This window comes from Lineus longissimus, chromosome 3 (assembly GCF_910592395.1).
Source record: "Lineus longissimus chromosome 3, tnLinLong1.2, whole genome shotgun sequence".
Classification (NCBI taxonomy): domain Eukaryota; kingdom Metazoa; phylum Nemertea; class Pilidiophora; order Heteronemertea; family Lineidae; genus Lineus; species Lineus longissimus.
In genome coordinates, this window is record NC_088310.1 from 9,672,752 (window position 1) to 9,690,507 (window position 17,756).

The 17,756-nt window shown below is 38.8% G+C and overlaps 1 protein-coding gene across 15 annotated transcripts in view; it reads left to right on the plus strand.

The window, feature by feature from the left end:
- The window catches only part of LOC135485691 (ribosome-binding protein 1-like), a 58,876-nt gene extending 44,412 nt beyond the window's left edge, over positions 1-14,464 (plus strand). For 13 of the 15 annotated variants that reach the window (XM_064768059.1, XM_064768057.1, XM_064768062.1 and 10 more), the window contains one exon: positions 2,120-2,572. In XM_064768059.1, the coding sequence (XP_064624129.1) occupies positions 2,120-2,281 (162 nt within the window). In that variant the 3' untranslated portion in view covers positions 2,282-2,572. Of the gene's footprint in view, positions 1-2,119; positions 2,573-3,515; positions 3,635-6,485 lie in introns of those variants that run through there. The other 2 variants (XM_064768064.1, XM_064768067.1) reach the window with 2 other exon arrangements.
- The last annotated feature ends 3,292 nt before the right edge of the window (positions 14,465-17,756 follow it).

Sequence of the window (17,756 nt, forward strand, 5' to 3'; positions counted from 1 at the left end):
CATTCCCACTTTATGCGTTTTAGTGGTGTGGATTTCTCGTCGGCTGGAAAGAGGTTCCTCACATCCCTGTCAAATTCCTGGTGAAAGGTTCATCTGTACGCATGGCCATTCTCCATATAGAATCTTGGTGACGGGATAAAAAGACTGATCATTTCTAAAACAACTTATAACTGCTTATTGAAAACTCTCTACAATGAATAATTTTGCACTTTCTTTTAGAATTTTAGCGTTTAGGAATCTTCCGATTGCTAGGGAGATGGCTTTATTATGTAATTTTTATTCTGCAGTGTTGCATTTGTTCAAAGTGTTCAGGATATGAGAGATATCAAGAGATTTTATTGTTTTTTCCCCTCAATTATTTCGTATGCATAATATTTGCTCCTGCCTAATGCATGGTCATCGAGATTGGTACTCTCATCATGTTATTCTTATAACGGGGCATAAAAACCTTTATGGGTCACACCCTTGGAAAGTATTGCTCTGAAATTCATTGCCTTGGTGAAAATGATTTCTGGCACCTGGCCTGAAATGTATGTAGTTATAATTGGATTGGTACAGGTTAGTTTTACTATCAGTTCCTCAGCATAATTAGATGATAACCTACCAATATAACTCACACAAGCAGAAGGTACATGTACTGCTGCCTTACACGTTTTACCGTAAATAATATTTTGTGGTAGAATTTTCCAAATATCATTAAACATGTCATGGAACAATCAGAATTATCCATTTGTGCCTTCTCATTTCAATTCACTGTATTTTTTATGCCAAAATAATTATAAAAATTGGTACTTTAATACCGATCAATGCCTATAAATGTTTTTTGCATGTGATTTTGTGATCGATCGTTTTGTGTCATGTTTTGCTGAGCCTGTGTATTAGTTTTAGTCTGTCCATAATTATGTTCTTTGGGATTTCACTCCCAGTTACTTTGTTATCACTAATGCATTTTATGTTGCTAGCTCCGTGTGAGAAACCAAGTCCAGGGATTTCAGACGCTGTCAACCACGGAACTTGGCCACACATAAATGTGGCGTTTGCCACCAAAATGTAATGGTTAGTCATTACAACTGAAATGTTTGCACCTTGACAGTGTCTCCGCAAAAACAAAGCACAAAAATTTCACAGTTACAGTATCATATTTTAAACCAAAACTATTTACAAGACAGGTTTTAGCCTGGAAATTTCAGGACCTTTTGTTTTGGATCTATTACATATACTTTATCGGTTTGAAATCTGAGATCTGATGTTTTCACAAAGGCATTTCTGCTTGAGACCTTGTATTAGTGACATCAGAGTATATAACACGAATGTACAATGTATCACGCACGTTTTGGGAAATCTGTCGTTTGCATGTGAGGTTATTTTAGTTCCCAAAGTATAGACTGGCATGGTCAGTGTCCTGAACCCAATTTTGCTTAATGAGGTAGTTGGTGGCATGGTCCGTGCCCTGAACCCAATTTTGCTTAATAAGGTAGTTGGTGGATATGGTACATGTGATATGGAAATGCACCTGTATCTTTGAGAAAAAGGAAATTGCACCATGAAATACTGTATTAACCTGGAGATTGTGGCAGGATTTTTTGCAATGGCCTTATAACTTTTATTTGAAAACTCTACATTTTCCGGAACTAGGCAGACCACGTCGTACTGCCAAATTAAAATGCGCACAAATTTTTTTGGGTTACAGTAATCAAAATAAAAGATTCTTCATTTATGCAAGATTGGGTTTTTATCTCTATGTGCAAAATGCTTCATCTTTAATTCATTAGCTTTCGGATTGAACAAAACACAACTGATAACCGCAAGGAATGTGCATTTAAAAAAAGTCTTCTTCAAATTGGTCAATTTTGAACTATGGATCATTTTTACCTGAGAATCGAGAGTTTGATGAGCTAACCACATCTGTGGCACTTGTCTGGTAAAAGTTTGAATGCTTACCAGTAATAAGCGCATGTTCTATCAGTCAAGCACCCGTAGGATTTGCTGTGCAGGCCTTAATAAAAATGTTTGCGAAAACAAGTCAGCACGCTGCATGGGAGATGAAAAATAACTCAGTTGATGAAGATAGTTTAGGCTTCAAGATATCTTATACTTGTATGTTTGCCTTGTTCTACAGCCTATAAAGCCTCCTATGCCTAAGACCCGTAAGCGCAGCGTATTTAAAGGTATACATGTAGGGCATTTCTCTTGCTTTATGGACGGTTGGTTTCAGGCCAGTTTACACATCAGGCAGCGCTCTGCATGCAATAACTTGTATATTATTTATTTTTCACGTTAATCAATAAATATATATGCAATAAGGCTTGAAACAAAGGGGCTTTCGAGGAATAAGGCAATTATTAAGTTTAAAGCAAAAGGGTTTAAAGTTTTACCGTGTTTGTGGTCTGGCAAGTGCCACGTTAGGTAATTTCTGTCATCATTTGTTTCAAAGTGGTTTTACCTGAAAATGGTGGGGGGTTTCCATGTCCCTGTTACATGTATAGCTATGGTTGTTTTGGCCGAGTCATGTGACTAGCTTCTTGGGACACGCGAGGTAATTTACGCTACCATTGCCAGTGGAGGTGTTTTGTTTGCGCATTTGTATGATCTGGGGGGGGGGGGGGGGTGGGTTAATACTTGAGGTTAGCTATAACCGACAAAATGGGTTGTCTCTTTCTTTAATCACATAACATTGTCAACCAGTGGGCTTTTGAGAATAGTTGTCAGTGGTAATTAACGAACAATTTTTCAGTTGATGAACAGTCAATATAGCATGTGTCGTAGTGAGTTATTGTCTGCAGCAGTGCTGCAGTGCACCAGCTGTAAACTGGCCCTCACGTGGAGGCTTCACCGCTGAGACTGCATGGGTTATACACGTGATTGATCCTCATATATAGCCCTAGATTTTTTTATGGCATTTTCCCCAAATAGTTCAGATGTGCTTCTTTGCGATATATGGCTTCTTCGAGCACCAGTTGTTGGCAAGTTCATGTTCAGTGACCAAGGCTGTAGTGTTGATAACCAAAGAGCGATTTTTGTTGCAGCAACCTGATATATCGCATGTCGCAGCGATAAAAATTCCGCATTAGGCATAGAAATTCGTCGTTTGTGGGTTAAGCGCGTGAAGATTTCCCTTTGTTTTGGTCGTCGTGGCCGCGGCGTTGCTTGGTTGGCAAGGAACAACTGGTGCGCGACCTGCCCATAGATGTCAGTCTGGTGTTTGCCGTGGGGTTTATCTGTTGTGTTTTAGAGCTGTAGGAAATGTGTCCGTCGAACCCTTCGTTATAGCTTAGAGGAGTGGTACATCACTGATTGTTTCATCCAGGCACAAGTTCATCATATCAGCGGTGTGGGTCATCAATATTCCTTTCCAGGCACCTGCGTAACAGGAAAAAAATGGATGGCTGCGCCTTCTTTTCTTTTGACTTGAACACAAGCATGACAAGTGCACTGTCACCCCACCTTACGAGCCACAGATGCGGGTTCAAATGTAACAAATAACTACAGGATCACAACATACTTTTCCACCACAGACTGAGGAGCCTGTCACGCCAGAGAAGACCTCAAAGACATCTGGTAGCGATAAAGAAAAAGAAAAAGAGAAAAAGTCGGGGAAGTTTGGAAAGTTGTTCAAATCCAAGTAGTGTTCCTGGTGCGTATTTATGACTCTGTACCGGGTATGACTGATGCCGTACAAGTATTCTCTCTCTCAGTTTTACATCATCAACTCTTTCTTGTTCGTTAGATGGGCGGATAGTTGTTGCTTTGGACTAGTCACCACGTCATGTAATGCATGCATCCCTTCTGCTCTTCTGATTAATTACGCCGCCACACCTTGAATTTTCTTCATAAGAAATCGAAGCGTTTTTACGCCAGATATGGTAGCTAAAAATCGCGAGGATCAATTTTGCCTACTGACCAAGAAAGTAACTGTCATATGCATGTTGGGTCTTTGGACATTTAAAAGTATCACCTGATTTTGATTGAAGCGAAAATTCGATCAGTTTATGATAATGCTGATGCATTTATAGCAGCCGTTTTACTCAAGAACATTTCTCAATTGATAAAAGTGTACAAAACATTTTATTTCTCCATTTTATTTATTATTCTCCCCATTTCTCATTTGTTTAGCATTTTCTGGTGAGTAGAGGACAGGTCCTGGTTTCATGGTTTTGAGTGCTAGAGATTTTGAAATAATCTGGTTCAATTCGATGAATGTAGCATCATTGTGTCAGCTCAAATTGTGTTTTAGTTTGATGGGCTCAAAGTGAATCTGGTGTTAAGATTTTAGACTGTGCTTGTTTCAAAAAATCTGGTGTCTAAAGCATCCTGCCGCAGACTCCGTTTTAATCTCAGAATTGTGTGATATTTATTGCGCACTGCAATGAGCAATAAAAGGATCACTCTTCTGTGATGCAAATCACTTATTGCAGCGATGTGCGTCGCACTGCAATGACCTTGGCTGCAGACAAATAAATTTTGTCACATCAGATGACATCTCTGTGATAAAAATCACCTGTGTGCAGCACGCTTTAAAAACAGCATGGCGCAACTTTCGAAGCTACAGACTCAAAATTGAACCAGGTTTCATTTCTTATTAGACTTCCACCAATTTTCATCCTGAGATTTCAAGTGTGCGTTTAATTTGGCCAGGTTGTTCCAATGTCACATGTTGTGACACAAGAAAATAGACAGCCTGGCCCCGATTTCAGTAAAGTTATCTCATGTGTTTGAATTTTGTACAGTTTTGGTATCCTATCCCTACATATGAACTTTAACCTAAGTTTAACCTTAACATTTCCTAATTGTCTATCTCTCCTTGATTTCTTATATGTATCTTCTTGATTTGTGGTAACTTCTCATGATATGAGCGTGCATCCCGGGTGTTGACTTCGAAAAGAGTCGTGGTTATTGGTAGTTGAGGCCACCCCTTGTCATTAGTGACACATCCCCTATCGGTTCCGCCCTGAAGACGATTCCAATCCCTTTTATGTTCATACACAAAGTAGTTGATCTTATGTTGTGACTGGCACAGTAGTATTGTACAGTAGAACCTCTCTATTAAGGACACCTTCAGGACTGACAAGTGCTGTCCTTAATAGAGAGGTGTCCTGATAAGAGAGGTCAAATTGAATGGAAACAACCAATTTGGGACCAAAACTAGTGTCCTTAATAGAGAGGTGTCCGCTAAGGGAGGTACTTGACTGTACTTGATATTGCTGTTGTTTGAACAAAACAGTTCGATTGATGTTCACCAGGGGTTGCCTATGGTCGGTATAGAGTCATCCTAAACAGTGTCCATCACGTTTAAAGTCTGGTTCAGAGTCCTCAAAATATTAGCAGCCATAAACAAAAAGTAGCCTACAGTAATCTTGGAAGCCCTATCATTTCCTCCAAGTCGAATCCAAGATGGCCGCCGGCTCATTTTACGCACAAATGTCATTTAAAAATGTTTAGGAAATGTGGAAAATGGTCTGTTTATTTTGTTTACAGTGTAACCATTAGATTTTATCTAGATGACTTGAAACTTTTTAACACTGTTCAGGATGACCTGTTTATAGGCTATGAATTACTGACTGATCTCTGTATAGGCTATGAATTACTGACTGTGACAATCGAGGTCGAAACAGAAAATAAGAGCGGCAATAATTTTGAATATTTACAACATAACGTCATACCTTGTCTCCAAAGACTATTAGCATTCATGTAAATTTTTCAATGAGATCTCCGTTATATATTGTCATGACTTCGTCTGTCCATATGTTGAAATTACCTAAAAAAAAACAACATCAGAAATACCATGAATACGCGTGAAATTTATGTATGTTTGAAAATGTGACTGTAACATGAGTATGTTTCAAGGCATTCCTTATGACAACATTGTCCCTGTTTAATGTAATTGTTGTAATGCAGTCAGAGAAATGTTGTTTTATTTGTCAGGCACTCCAGATATGTTATAGCATTATGTTTAAGTCCGCCCATTATATGATTAAATGCTAACCATCTCTTTTTTGGCAGCCATATATTTGTTTGCAAAAAGACCAAAATCATATTTCATTTTCATTAATTTCCGCGAATAAAACAGATTCATTTTCCATTGATAAAACCATTTAAGTTGAATTATATTTCCGCGTTCCTAAAGTTCGGGATTTTATTTCCTCTGGCGGTAATGAGGGTTGCACATTACTCATATTTGTCGTTAACTCACTTTCAGGTGACATGCAATGCTTGTCAGAGTCTACAGTAGAACCTCTCTATTAAGGACACCCTCAGAGCTTAATAGGGGGGTGTCCTGATTAGAGAGGTCAAATTGAATGGAAACCACCAATTTGGGACAAAAACTGGTGTCCCTAATAGAGAGGTTGTCCTTAATAGAGAGGTGTCCGCTAAGGGAGGTTCCACTGTAATATGCCACAGAAAGGTCATATTTTCTTCTTTTTCCTTCAATATTTACTACATCTATGACAGTGTTATCTGAAATATTTGATCTCTTACCGTTTCAGGATGTTTCAGCCGCCACTGAAGATGCCGGTACATCCGCGTAGTCACCAACTGGCAATATAGACTGTTTACTCTCTCTCTCTCGCTAACTATCACAAGTGGACCAAGGCTGTGACATTGAATGAGACGCTAAAGTACCGGTACCTAAAAAAGGTCACGCTGATCGCTAGATCTTTGAGAAACTCTCTCAACAAGTATGCATCATGAATGATACCGTAGTGGACTCACGCATTGCAGAATTGGAATCCGTCAAGGGACGACAAATGGAAAAAAATTAGTTTTCAAGTTTTCTTGGATGCCAATTACAAAATATTGTACAATTGCTATCCAGTTTGTGCAGTAAATATTTGAGGTCATGTTGTAGTTGAAAGTTCTTTGACAAAACATACAGCATGTACATGTAGTACTAACGATCGATGTAAATTGAGTTAGAATTTGTTAATATCCATTTTATGATGTCACACATTTGTAAGACTAAGATTAATACGGTTTCTGCCTGCTTTTAAAGTGAGAGTTTTTGTAGACGTGACTTTGTTTGTGGTACATCTCGTATCATAAAATTGGATTTATTTTTGATTCGTCGTGATCATGGTACTATTGCAGTGTCACATTTTATACACACTGTGTACAAGTCTCATTATAATTGTCGTCACAAATATTCACATGTATGTTTCAGTTATAAACGAAATACAATTAAATATTAATTATACGTAAATTGAAGTGAGAATTTATTCGGATAGGTGGGATTTTCTGTTGACTGATCTCCAGAAACTGGTGACAGAATACTTTCTTTAGGCCAGTACTGTTGTGTTCCTGTTCTATTCATTATCATATCTCCTGGTAGTGCGTTCATACATGCGTTTCCTATACTCCAGATATAACAACTAAATGTACTCCCTCTACAGGGTGGCCCAGAATTATTTTCCCTCATAAAATGGATACACAATAGAATTCTATTGTCCAAAGGAAAATAATTCTGGGCCACCATGTAGATACCCTAGGTACCACTTTGTCATGAAGGTGATTCAAACGTAAAAAAATTATTTTCATCATACACGAAATAGTTCATGCATAACTGATAATAGGGCTTGCCACATTCGCTGTTGATCAAGTTCAAGAGTCGGTAGATAGCCGTCGAGGGAAGAACGTCTTGGCGCCAAAAACATATGTCGTCCTTCTGGCGTAAATGACGTCATACCATGTATAATCCAAGAAAGACGTCATGGAGTAGCCGACCGTTGGGCACTTGCGTAAGTGATGCACCTTACTGCAACAGCGTTCGTTATGATGTAATATGCAATCTTGTGATGTCGCATGATGCGATTGGGGCATTCATGGACATGTTCCGGTATGGTCAAAAAAAGAAGTACTATAGACATGGTCTCTTAACTCTTTCAGTGCCCAGGATTTGGGCATTTTTGGGCATTGTCACTACCCAAAATCTCACAAAAATAATTGAGATACACTCATCAAAATTCTTCAAAACCTTTGTCTTTACCTCCTGTTTCAATAAAACAGCAGTAATAAGTAGGGGCATACTAGGATTATGTTCTAAATTTTTTTGAGGGAGTGGTATTTTTGGCCGATTTTCACCATTTTTCACCTAAAATGAGGGGTGGCAAACCCCACCCCACCCTCTCAGTCGAAAAAATTATTCAATTTGGACGCCCCAGGCCAGAGAAACCATATGAACCACATTTGAGTAGCTGGGGACATCTGGTGTCGTCTGGAGGAACTAAAATACCTTAATATTTAGGACGTACATGTACGTCCTTGGCACTGAAAGAGTTAATACAGAGGTTGGAAGCTAAGTGGGCTTTAAAGGGAAACTATAGGCAGCTGCTGGGTGGGCAAGATAAAGTTACACAAAGTCACCAATAGGGGTCTCTCACATCTCCTAGTACGTCGAAAGTATTCATGCTGTACAAGGAATATACATAGTGGTGAAACTAATATGACGCAGTCCCCTTGCTGTGCATGTTAGTCACCTGACGATGACCAATTTAACCCCCCTCCTCATGCCTGTATTCTCCCTTTAAATGGTTCAGCTTGACAGTTCAGCTTGACAGTAAACCAAGGTTTCCTATATTCAGACCTAAATCAGCTACCAAAACCCAGGCTATAATATTGGGGAAAATATCTTGTAGAAAGGAATCTGCCCTGGCATACTGGAGAAGATGCACTCAATTTGGTACAAGCTATTTCTTGCCTTTGCCTCTTTAGTTAATTCTTCATTTAGTCTTCATTTATTGTCACTGTGCTGTAAGCAGCTCTTTCTTTACTTTAGACAGTATTAATTGGATTTTCCTGATTTTTCAACATTCACAACTTAAAGGCATCTCCTCTGACTTTCTGCTTTCCTTAAGGGAGTATCTGGGCAGTATAAGTTGGCCACAGTGTGTGTTGTGGAATAAGGTGAGCTTTGCATATAATATGTCATGATTATTTACCGATAGTTGTAAGATGTCATGAAAAACATTAAATAGACACCCATCATTTCAAATTTTTCCAAAAATACAATTTAGCTTAACTCATCAGTAGAGAAATACATTGAATTGTTTTAATTTCTAATAGTGAGTACTAGGTGGGGGTCAGTTTGGGATGAGGTCAGTTTGATTTTTATTTCCTAGATTTCTTTCATGTGCAATGTGTCCTTGTTAGTAGTATTTATAATATTTTTGTCCCTTTAGAACCGACAGACTGTGGTCGAGATACCGGTAGCCTTATCAGGATTTGGGTGTTCGGATAATTTTCTTAAGAACGTCACACGAGGCCATGTTATGTCAATAATGGGAGACGTATGAATATCATTTATGTGTTTGATGTTTTTCATCGCCCGTTTCGGGGGCAAAGAGTGATTTCAGTGGATGAGTCGTAAGGTTGGAAAATATGCTGACAGCATTGGAAACATGTTGTCTGGCCCCAAAGGTAGGTCAGCATAAGGTGAGATGGTACAATCATAGACTGAGTACAATTATGGCCTCAGTGAGGATTGATGTGTAATACCACCTCTTTTCTACACTGTAGTGGCTATAATTGTACTGCGGCTATAATTGGACCAATTTACCTTACATTATAGGGTGTGTAAAAACTACAGATTAAATGAATTCATGTCGGTACCGGTATGGCAGAAGAAATCGGTCGTCTCGCAGTTTGCAGATATTGTGGTAATCTGTATGTCATGGATGGACAATTTGTCTCTCTTCTTGAGAAACCCAATTTACGCCGAGGGTCGGAATAAAAAAAGCTGTTTTTGGTGACATAATTCCAGAGCGCAGAGTAAAAAGGTTTTTATAATGATGAACAGTTTCGATGAACGACTGCATAATTATCAAGTTCCAACAAAAGTAGCTACTAGTTAAGAGGATATACTGATTTGAATCGAGAGAATATCACATACAAACACCAGCTATTTTAGTTCCTCCACTGGCTCACAGGTGGCCAAAATTTGCGCCATTCGGTGCTGCCACCTAGGAAACAAAATATCAACAAAAACTTTGTTTCACTGCAGATCAGTTGACCATTTTCTGGTTACTTATGTCAATTCTGGTTTTGGAGCAGCTATTTTTGCAGGAGCTTTTGTTTTAAGCGAAGTAAGCACCTTGTCTAAAATGATGGTAAGAACATTTTAACTCTGCCCCCCGAAATGTTGTCACGAATTCACAAACTAAGCCCTGTTTTGGTTTTGGCCAAGGGCCTACTTACCTTTTGGCTCACTCTAAATTATGTAAGGTATGTTGCACACTTAACTTTTTAAAGGCAAAGCCTTATATTTATTGATTTTGTTTAAGGATGAATATAAAATGTAATTATAGGAGATCCTTATTCCTTACGATTAGAAGATCGAAAAAATTAGCTGTTCAATTCTCGGATGGATGATGTTGACATGATTAAAAATGTAAATATTGTTAACGTATTCCTGGGATCACTGGATGAATGTTTGTGAAAATCTGAGCTAAATTCTTACAGTAAACAGTACAGTAATTATTTGAAACTGTCTGTCAATTGGAAAATTGTACTGAAACATTTGTCATTGATATAACTAGTTAAGTAATTGTGAACTTTCCTTGCTGTGATATATTCACAATTGGGCCATATTTGCATGAGACTTAAGTATAATATTATTTTGTGGGACTTGGTGATTACATATAATTTGAAAGGAATACTAAATAGATTTGTAAATTGCATATGTATGTAACTATTGTTGATTTTTTGCCGATTCTTTGAGTAGAGACATTAGACGAGCAGTCTAAAACACCTTGGTATCCCAATCGTTACTTCAGAAGGAAAATCCAATCACCTCGTTCTGAATCTGAGTGCAGAGGGTCTTTATGACTCAACCAAGATCCTTCTGGGTTATGATGAATATAAGTGGTATTTTAGGATTGAAATTGAAACCCACAGCATCGGATCTATATTGAAATACAGAAATTTTAGAATTCCATCAAAGTCCTCGTCGATGACTCAGGATCTCCACTATCATGAGTTTAGGGATCTCTACATAGATTCTTCGCCTTGGGTTCAATTCCTTATCCACAGAATCTACGCTGAACCAGGCTCCTGGTATTGATGTGGCTATCCCTTGGGTTGGCTCGATAACCCATCTACATTGCAGTCTGACACTTCATCATTATAGACCCCACATACAACAAATGTGGGGTCTATATTGAGATTACTAGGAGAAGGTACTAGGCTTCTGCATTCTTCGCAGGTTATATTATGGAGGTAGTCCAGCAAAACCGCTATTTCAACTGAAAAACTGTCACCCCTGTCCCATCAAACTAAACTCGATCTAGTGCACCTGGCAAAGATTTTTTCGAAATTTGGATAATTTTGATGACTGCTGTTTAAATGTTACTGAGCGTGTGATTTTGAGAAAGCGCGAGCGTGTTTGTCCGGAAATAGATCATCCGCGAAACGGAATAGACTTCACTCCTCCATACGTGTACTGTGTGGGCCCGTGGGGGCTATCAAATTTGCTGACAAACAAATTTCAAATTTCTAGTTAATCATCGAATTAACAACAGTGGCATAATTCTGTTCTCCGAATCGGCATGCAGGTATTTTGAACCAGTCTGTTCTCACGAGTGGTATGAGATATTGCACTATCATTTCCTCTTTAGCAAAGCTCACTTTTCATAGATATGGCTTTTTGCCTGTGTAGCGAACTTGGGTGACTGTCACAATTCTCCTTTTCTAGTTCTTCTTTCAAAGCTCCGACATGTCCACATTTCTAGATTGCCGCATCGCTAATTTATGCATACCATGGTCACAAATCATGTAATCCTTTAAATGGAATTCTTGACAACCGCCAGGGAAACGCCAGCAGACGTCGTAGTAAAAAGCAAGAGAGGAAGACTAACCAAAAACATTCAAATAATTTCATGATACTAAGCAAGCAATGACAGTACAACTTCGACCAGCCAGGGTTAGAGAAAATAAATCATATGTGTTTTGTAGTAGACATTGCTCAAGGCAACATAAAAGCACCTTTTCAAAATGTTTTTGGACACAAGTCAAATCAAAGTATCAAATATTACATAAAGGAATTTTTTCAGATTCTTTTCTCGTTTAGACAAAAAGTATTAAACAAATGATATATAAGTACTTTCTCAGAGCTATGTGACAACAACTCAAAATTTGCTTTTGGAAATTTGGAAGTTATCGAAATACAGTTACAGTTCACCTTAGAGACACCGCCGAGATATTAAAATCAAAACTGTCCAAATTCTCTGCCGGAATATTGCCACATGAAATACATCGGGTATTCAAAACGTCTTGGCGCCAAAAGAAAGATGCCGGCCACCAAATGAGTTATCGTGTGTTTGACTCCAGAAAAAGAAAATGAAAGTGTTCTTGTAAAATGATTGTGTAAATATCATTTGAAAGTCCTTGAAAGGAAAGACGATTTAGCCTTTCAGAAGGGTGGGTAGATTTTCCCAAAAAGTTAGGATTCATAAATATTGCCAACACAAAAAATCTCATACATGAATTATTGGTCTCGTATCTTACGAAGAGCAGAGTCTTTATATTCTTGATGTAATGTATTTTCGTATGTAATTCCTGATTTTCACCTTCAGAACAGTTTGTCAAAATACCCTCCGTCATGAAAGTGTTAAAGATATTTTTCATTAGTTTCGGCCGTTACAGCAGCAACAGTCTGCATGTGTGTGCTGCCAAGCTCCTCAAAACTTACAAAGCAATCATCAAAATGCTCTTGCGAAACACTTCATCACGGTGGCTGATGGTATTGGTTTGCCTAAGAAAAATATGTGCTTCCTGTAGAGGAAATGGCAATAGAAAAGAAACACACAAAAGATGAGTTCATATTGAGGGGCGTATTAAAGGCCCGCATTTATTAATTTTATCCGATTGTACCCCTCCAAAACTATAATGGAGGGCCTTGTTTCTATTGTGTTGCAAAGGTAAACCAATACCCCTGGATATTGTGAACCTTTAAATGTTTGTAAAATTTGGTCAGTCTTCATCACTGATGGTTGCAAATTGATAATTCTGTCGCAAACTTTTTATCGTCGTCAGTTCTAAATGCCATAGAGTTGGATTTTAAGTCATCATCCTTTATTTTCATTTGAATAATTTGCTGTCTTCAAAAGATGACCAGCTTACAGGTGTTTGAGAGGGCAAGTGTAATTTCGTTCTAAGGATGCAAAATGGGTCGTTGTGGAAATTTTTTCCTTATCATACAATATTTATCTGCTTGTTTCAAGTTCTTCAAATGGTTTTGCAAGATTTTGCCCAAGAGGTGTCATCGGATTTGGCGATTCAAGATTTCTCCTCGTTAGAGCATGAAATAAGATAATATCTAAAGTGTTAAACGATTACTATCACTATAACAGAACACGGTACGACTATTGGATTGGTGTGTGTAATTCCTGTTGGCACTTTCGTGATTACCGTCATTTCACTCTCTGCAGTTGTCACTGAATGCTTCTTACTTCTGTGAATTACGTATCAGTTCATTTTGTGCTCGGTGGTTTTGAATGTTTGTTGTAAATTTCAACATGTCAAATCAGTGAGCTGACTTTTGTACACCTGAAAACGGGAATGTCGATGGTAGTAACTTATTTCACTGACAGACTCAATGGGTGATATGAATAAAGACTAGGAAATGCTTTTACTTAAAACTTCACGTACATTTACACTAGGCATTTCTGTACAAAATAGAAGTAAAAGCATTTACTAGTGTTTATTCATATCACCCAATGGTTATGTTGTCTGAGCGTTCGGTTGGTATGATGTGAATCTTTTGGGTGCTATGGTACAAGCAAATTGAGTGCGTGTTTATGTTGTAGGCCTGTAGTCAGTTGATCAATATGGCTTAACTGGGCTTGGATTTCTGCTGAATTCATACTCTGATGCACTACCATAGGCGTCCGTGTTTAGTATTGTTAATTTCTGTGCCACTTAGGCTTTACAATACAAAATGCCGGTGCCCTTGGTTGCCCATCAGAATATGAATGTGGCTTATTTCAACCAACAAGGAAATAAGATTCCTCCCCTCAAATTTGTAGAGTTGAAAGTTTGGTTTCCGGTATGTATCGTATCTGAACTTGGGTAGTTTGCTCAGTTGTGCTAGAACTTTGAAATGAAAGTAGGCCTTGGATGGCCCAACTCCACATAAGTGACTAACACCAAGATTAACACTCGTCCAGAGGCTTTGAATGTGTACTTGTACCAATAGTGATACAGGTCAACTGTGACTCCAATTCCCGGGAATATCTCGTGTCAAATTACATTTACACTATGACTTGCAAAACTAAGGAAGTAACACTGATGTGGAGACAGGCCTTTACTGATTGTCGTGTGTTGTCGTATTGAACCAAGAGACTGGGAACTTTAACATGCAGTGTTTATTCAATTAACCAGTGGTTGTATTGTAGGACACTTGCTTCTTTCATTTGCATATGTTAACGGTGGTGTTACCAGCGTTGGCTCCAAATAAATACTGCTGCTATTAAAAGTTGTTGTTGTTTGTTTAATTTTAAGGTGTTTGATTGGTAGTTATTTCGGTGCAAATCTCTTCAGATCAGTGACACGAAGCATCCTAATGCTGATTCTAAATAATCCAGAGCAAGAGAGAGAGTTGAAACTTAGCTTCTTCCAAACTATGTATTCTTGACTGCAGAATCCCTCACCGCACACAGGCATTGTCAACAGAGGTTCTGTATCCCTAGAAATCTCCTGCATCCGGGTTTCGGTGTTGGCATTGATGACAGGGCCTGGCTTGATCAGTCAAAATACATAAGGGCTCTGGACTTCCGGCAGAGGTTTACTAGCATTGGTCTTGAAAATTGGAAGTTTAATAATGTACTCAGATTTCACAAAAGCCGGACAACAGTGAAATCTCGGACAGTGTTTACAAGTCACTGTCCACTATGGTAATAATAGGATAATGCAATCTACAATTTGTCGTAGAAAAAAGGGCCAAAATCAATGGGGGGAAAACACAAGTGTTTTCCCATTAAAGTTTCCTTAATTCCCATACAAAACCGAGTAATCTAGCATGCATTATCCTATTACTTACACTTAGTGTGATTATGTAACATAACTTAAAAAGATTAACTAGAAAGTGTAGAGTGAAATTTAATAAAAAATTGTAATCTAAATAATGAGTGATAGAAACCAAAAGGTTCACTGTCCTACTTGTGATAAATATGTTTCATACAGCAATATGGCAGCCCACAGGAAGACTTGAGAGACATTTAGATAAACAGATGAATAAGTTAGGGGTACAAGTACAACCTCCTCTTCCACCACTAATCCCTAAAGGTCAATAAATTTTTAAAATCTAAATAATGAGTGATAGAAACCAAAAGGTTCACTGTCCTACTTGTGATAAATACGTTTCATACAGCAATATGGCAGCCCACAGGAAGACTTAAGCCCGTAGCACACTAGCCGCCAACTTCGGCGTTCACAGGCGTTTTTTGCCGCAAGAGTCCTGAACGCCTGAAAAATCCCTCGTCTGCTACGAACGGCGTCGGCGAACGCCACTTGCCGCAACTAAACGCCGAATATCTAACATGTTTGATTTTTTACGCTTGTCGCCGCGTTTGAACGCAAGAAGAGGCCAAGTGTGCTACGGATTGCCACCTGAATTGGCGTCGGCGGCGAGGCTATGGCCAATCAGTATGCGTCTTGATGTAACATGATTTCAAAATGGCAGCCTAAAGTGGCGGAAAAGACGCTACTGGACGCCGATTCTGGGCAGGTGTGCTCTGACCGGGATCCACTGGCCGCCAACTTCGGCGTCGAGAGGCGTCAGCTGAACGCTTCTTGTCGCCAAAGTTGGCAGCTAGTGTGCTAAGATGTTGTCATTGTAATTCTCAATCTTACCAACCTTAAAGATCATGTCAGATTCAATGATGTACAATCCCAGAGCTATTACATAATCTAATCTTGTATATGTTGTGGTAACGACATTCTGGTACCTTCGAATTGATTTCGGAATATCCATGTGTTGGTCAATTGAATCTTGTAAGAGTTTTAAGAATTGCTTCTGTGCGTCCAATTCAGTTCCAAAACTACCAATTATCGCTGTCCTTGCATCAGCCTGTGCTCCTAAAATACAGTAAACATAAGTGCTTATGCTGTCGTTCAGTCTAACAATTCCAGGCTCAGTTAATGTATTCTTAACAGAGCTCTTCTTATCAACCTGAAATATTTCCAACCATCATCATTCTGAACAATTCTCTCTATCTTAGCTATGTGCAACGATTGAGCATAGGTGTAATGTTTATCAGGCAAAGCATAGTAATCTCTGTGATCTATGAATCCATTTCCATGAACCGCAACCCATAAATATGTTGTTCCTAGACCATAATTGTCTCCTTTCTTTGTTCTAAAATCAAAGTTGCAGATACGTTAAAATCATTACATAATTTGAAAAATTCTGTTACGTTGAAGTGATTGTTGGCAGAGTTAAATACATCATCCGTGGATAATGCTACTTCCATTTGCTTAAGTACCTTCCTAACTTGATAGTAAACATGAAATTGGTAGATGGATTTGACAAGCGGTATTGTAACCTCTGTCACATCCGGTAGTCCAGTCAACATTGTGGCACAATAAACAGCAAAGTTCAGCTGATTTCCTGAACATTTCATGGTATTTGGGTGTAGGATAAGGGAGTTGTCTTGGGTAACAAGTTTCCACCAGCCCAGTGGTGGCCATCTTGGGTCTTGGAGGAAATGATGGGCTTCCCAAGTTACTGGACGCTCACAATTTTAGATGACAACCCCCTTTTATATCGTCTACCCAAATATCATTGAATTTTCAGGAAATGTATTGAATAGCCTTCTTCTTTTGTCAGTTAAATTTTATGTCATCGACTTCAAACCATACTGGACACTGTTTAAGGTGACTGTTCAGGACTTAAGACAAATTAGTCGCATCCGGAGACTAAAAAATTTGCCATTGCTGACGAGAGAAAATGAAAGATGTTTCAGCCACCTGCCGGCCTTAACCTCACAAAATACCAATGCCCACCCAACCCTTCTAGCAGGTGAACCTCTTGCAAGTATTCTACCAGATATGTCTCCATCAGATCTTTTGATCACAGACAGTGCAGTTGACAGAGATATCTACTACTTGTCTGTCTGAAGACATTGTCACAACCAATACACAACATGTAAATATTAGGAAATAATTGGAAAATAGAGCATCTTAGACTGTTTAAATTGTCATTTTAACTTGAGCACTTCACAGCCACTTCATCCAAAACAAGACACACTGACACTGTTACAGCCACTATAAATTTTAAGACACCTTTGACACCTAATAAAGGTATCACAATCCCCAGCTGGTCCCAATCCAGATGGACAGCTTTTTTCCCTTTTTCAGAATAGCAAAAATTCAGATCCAACAACACAGACTCCTGCCATGGGTAGACTGTTTGAGACACTCGTCAACCTATCACAACTTGTCTCGAAGGCAGAACAGGTTGTGACAAGTCGTGATTTGTGACCCGTCAGCAAAACCAGGCGCATGTCGCACAGAAGATGAGCCAAAGTGACACCAGGAGATAATGGAAGAAATTGATGTGCTCATATTTCACAAAAGGCAGACAATAGAGAATTGATCAAACAGTCCGTCTCAAGCTGCCAAGCTGAGCGACATGCGCCTGGTTTTGCTGTGACGGGTCACATTTTGTTTTGTCAATTATATAGGTGGGGAGAATTGATGCACTGCAAGTCTTTAAACAATTTCTCGACTTTTCAGAGAGTGACTTATTGGGTTTCAGTACTCGGAGC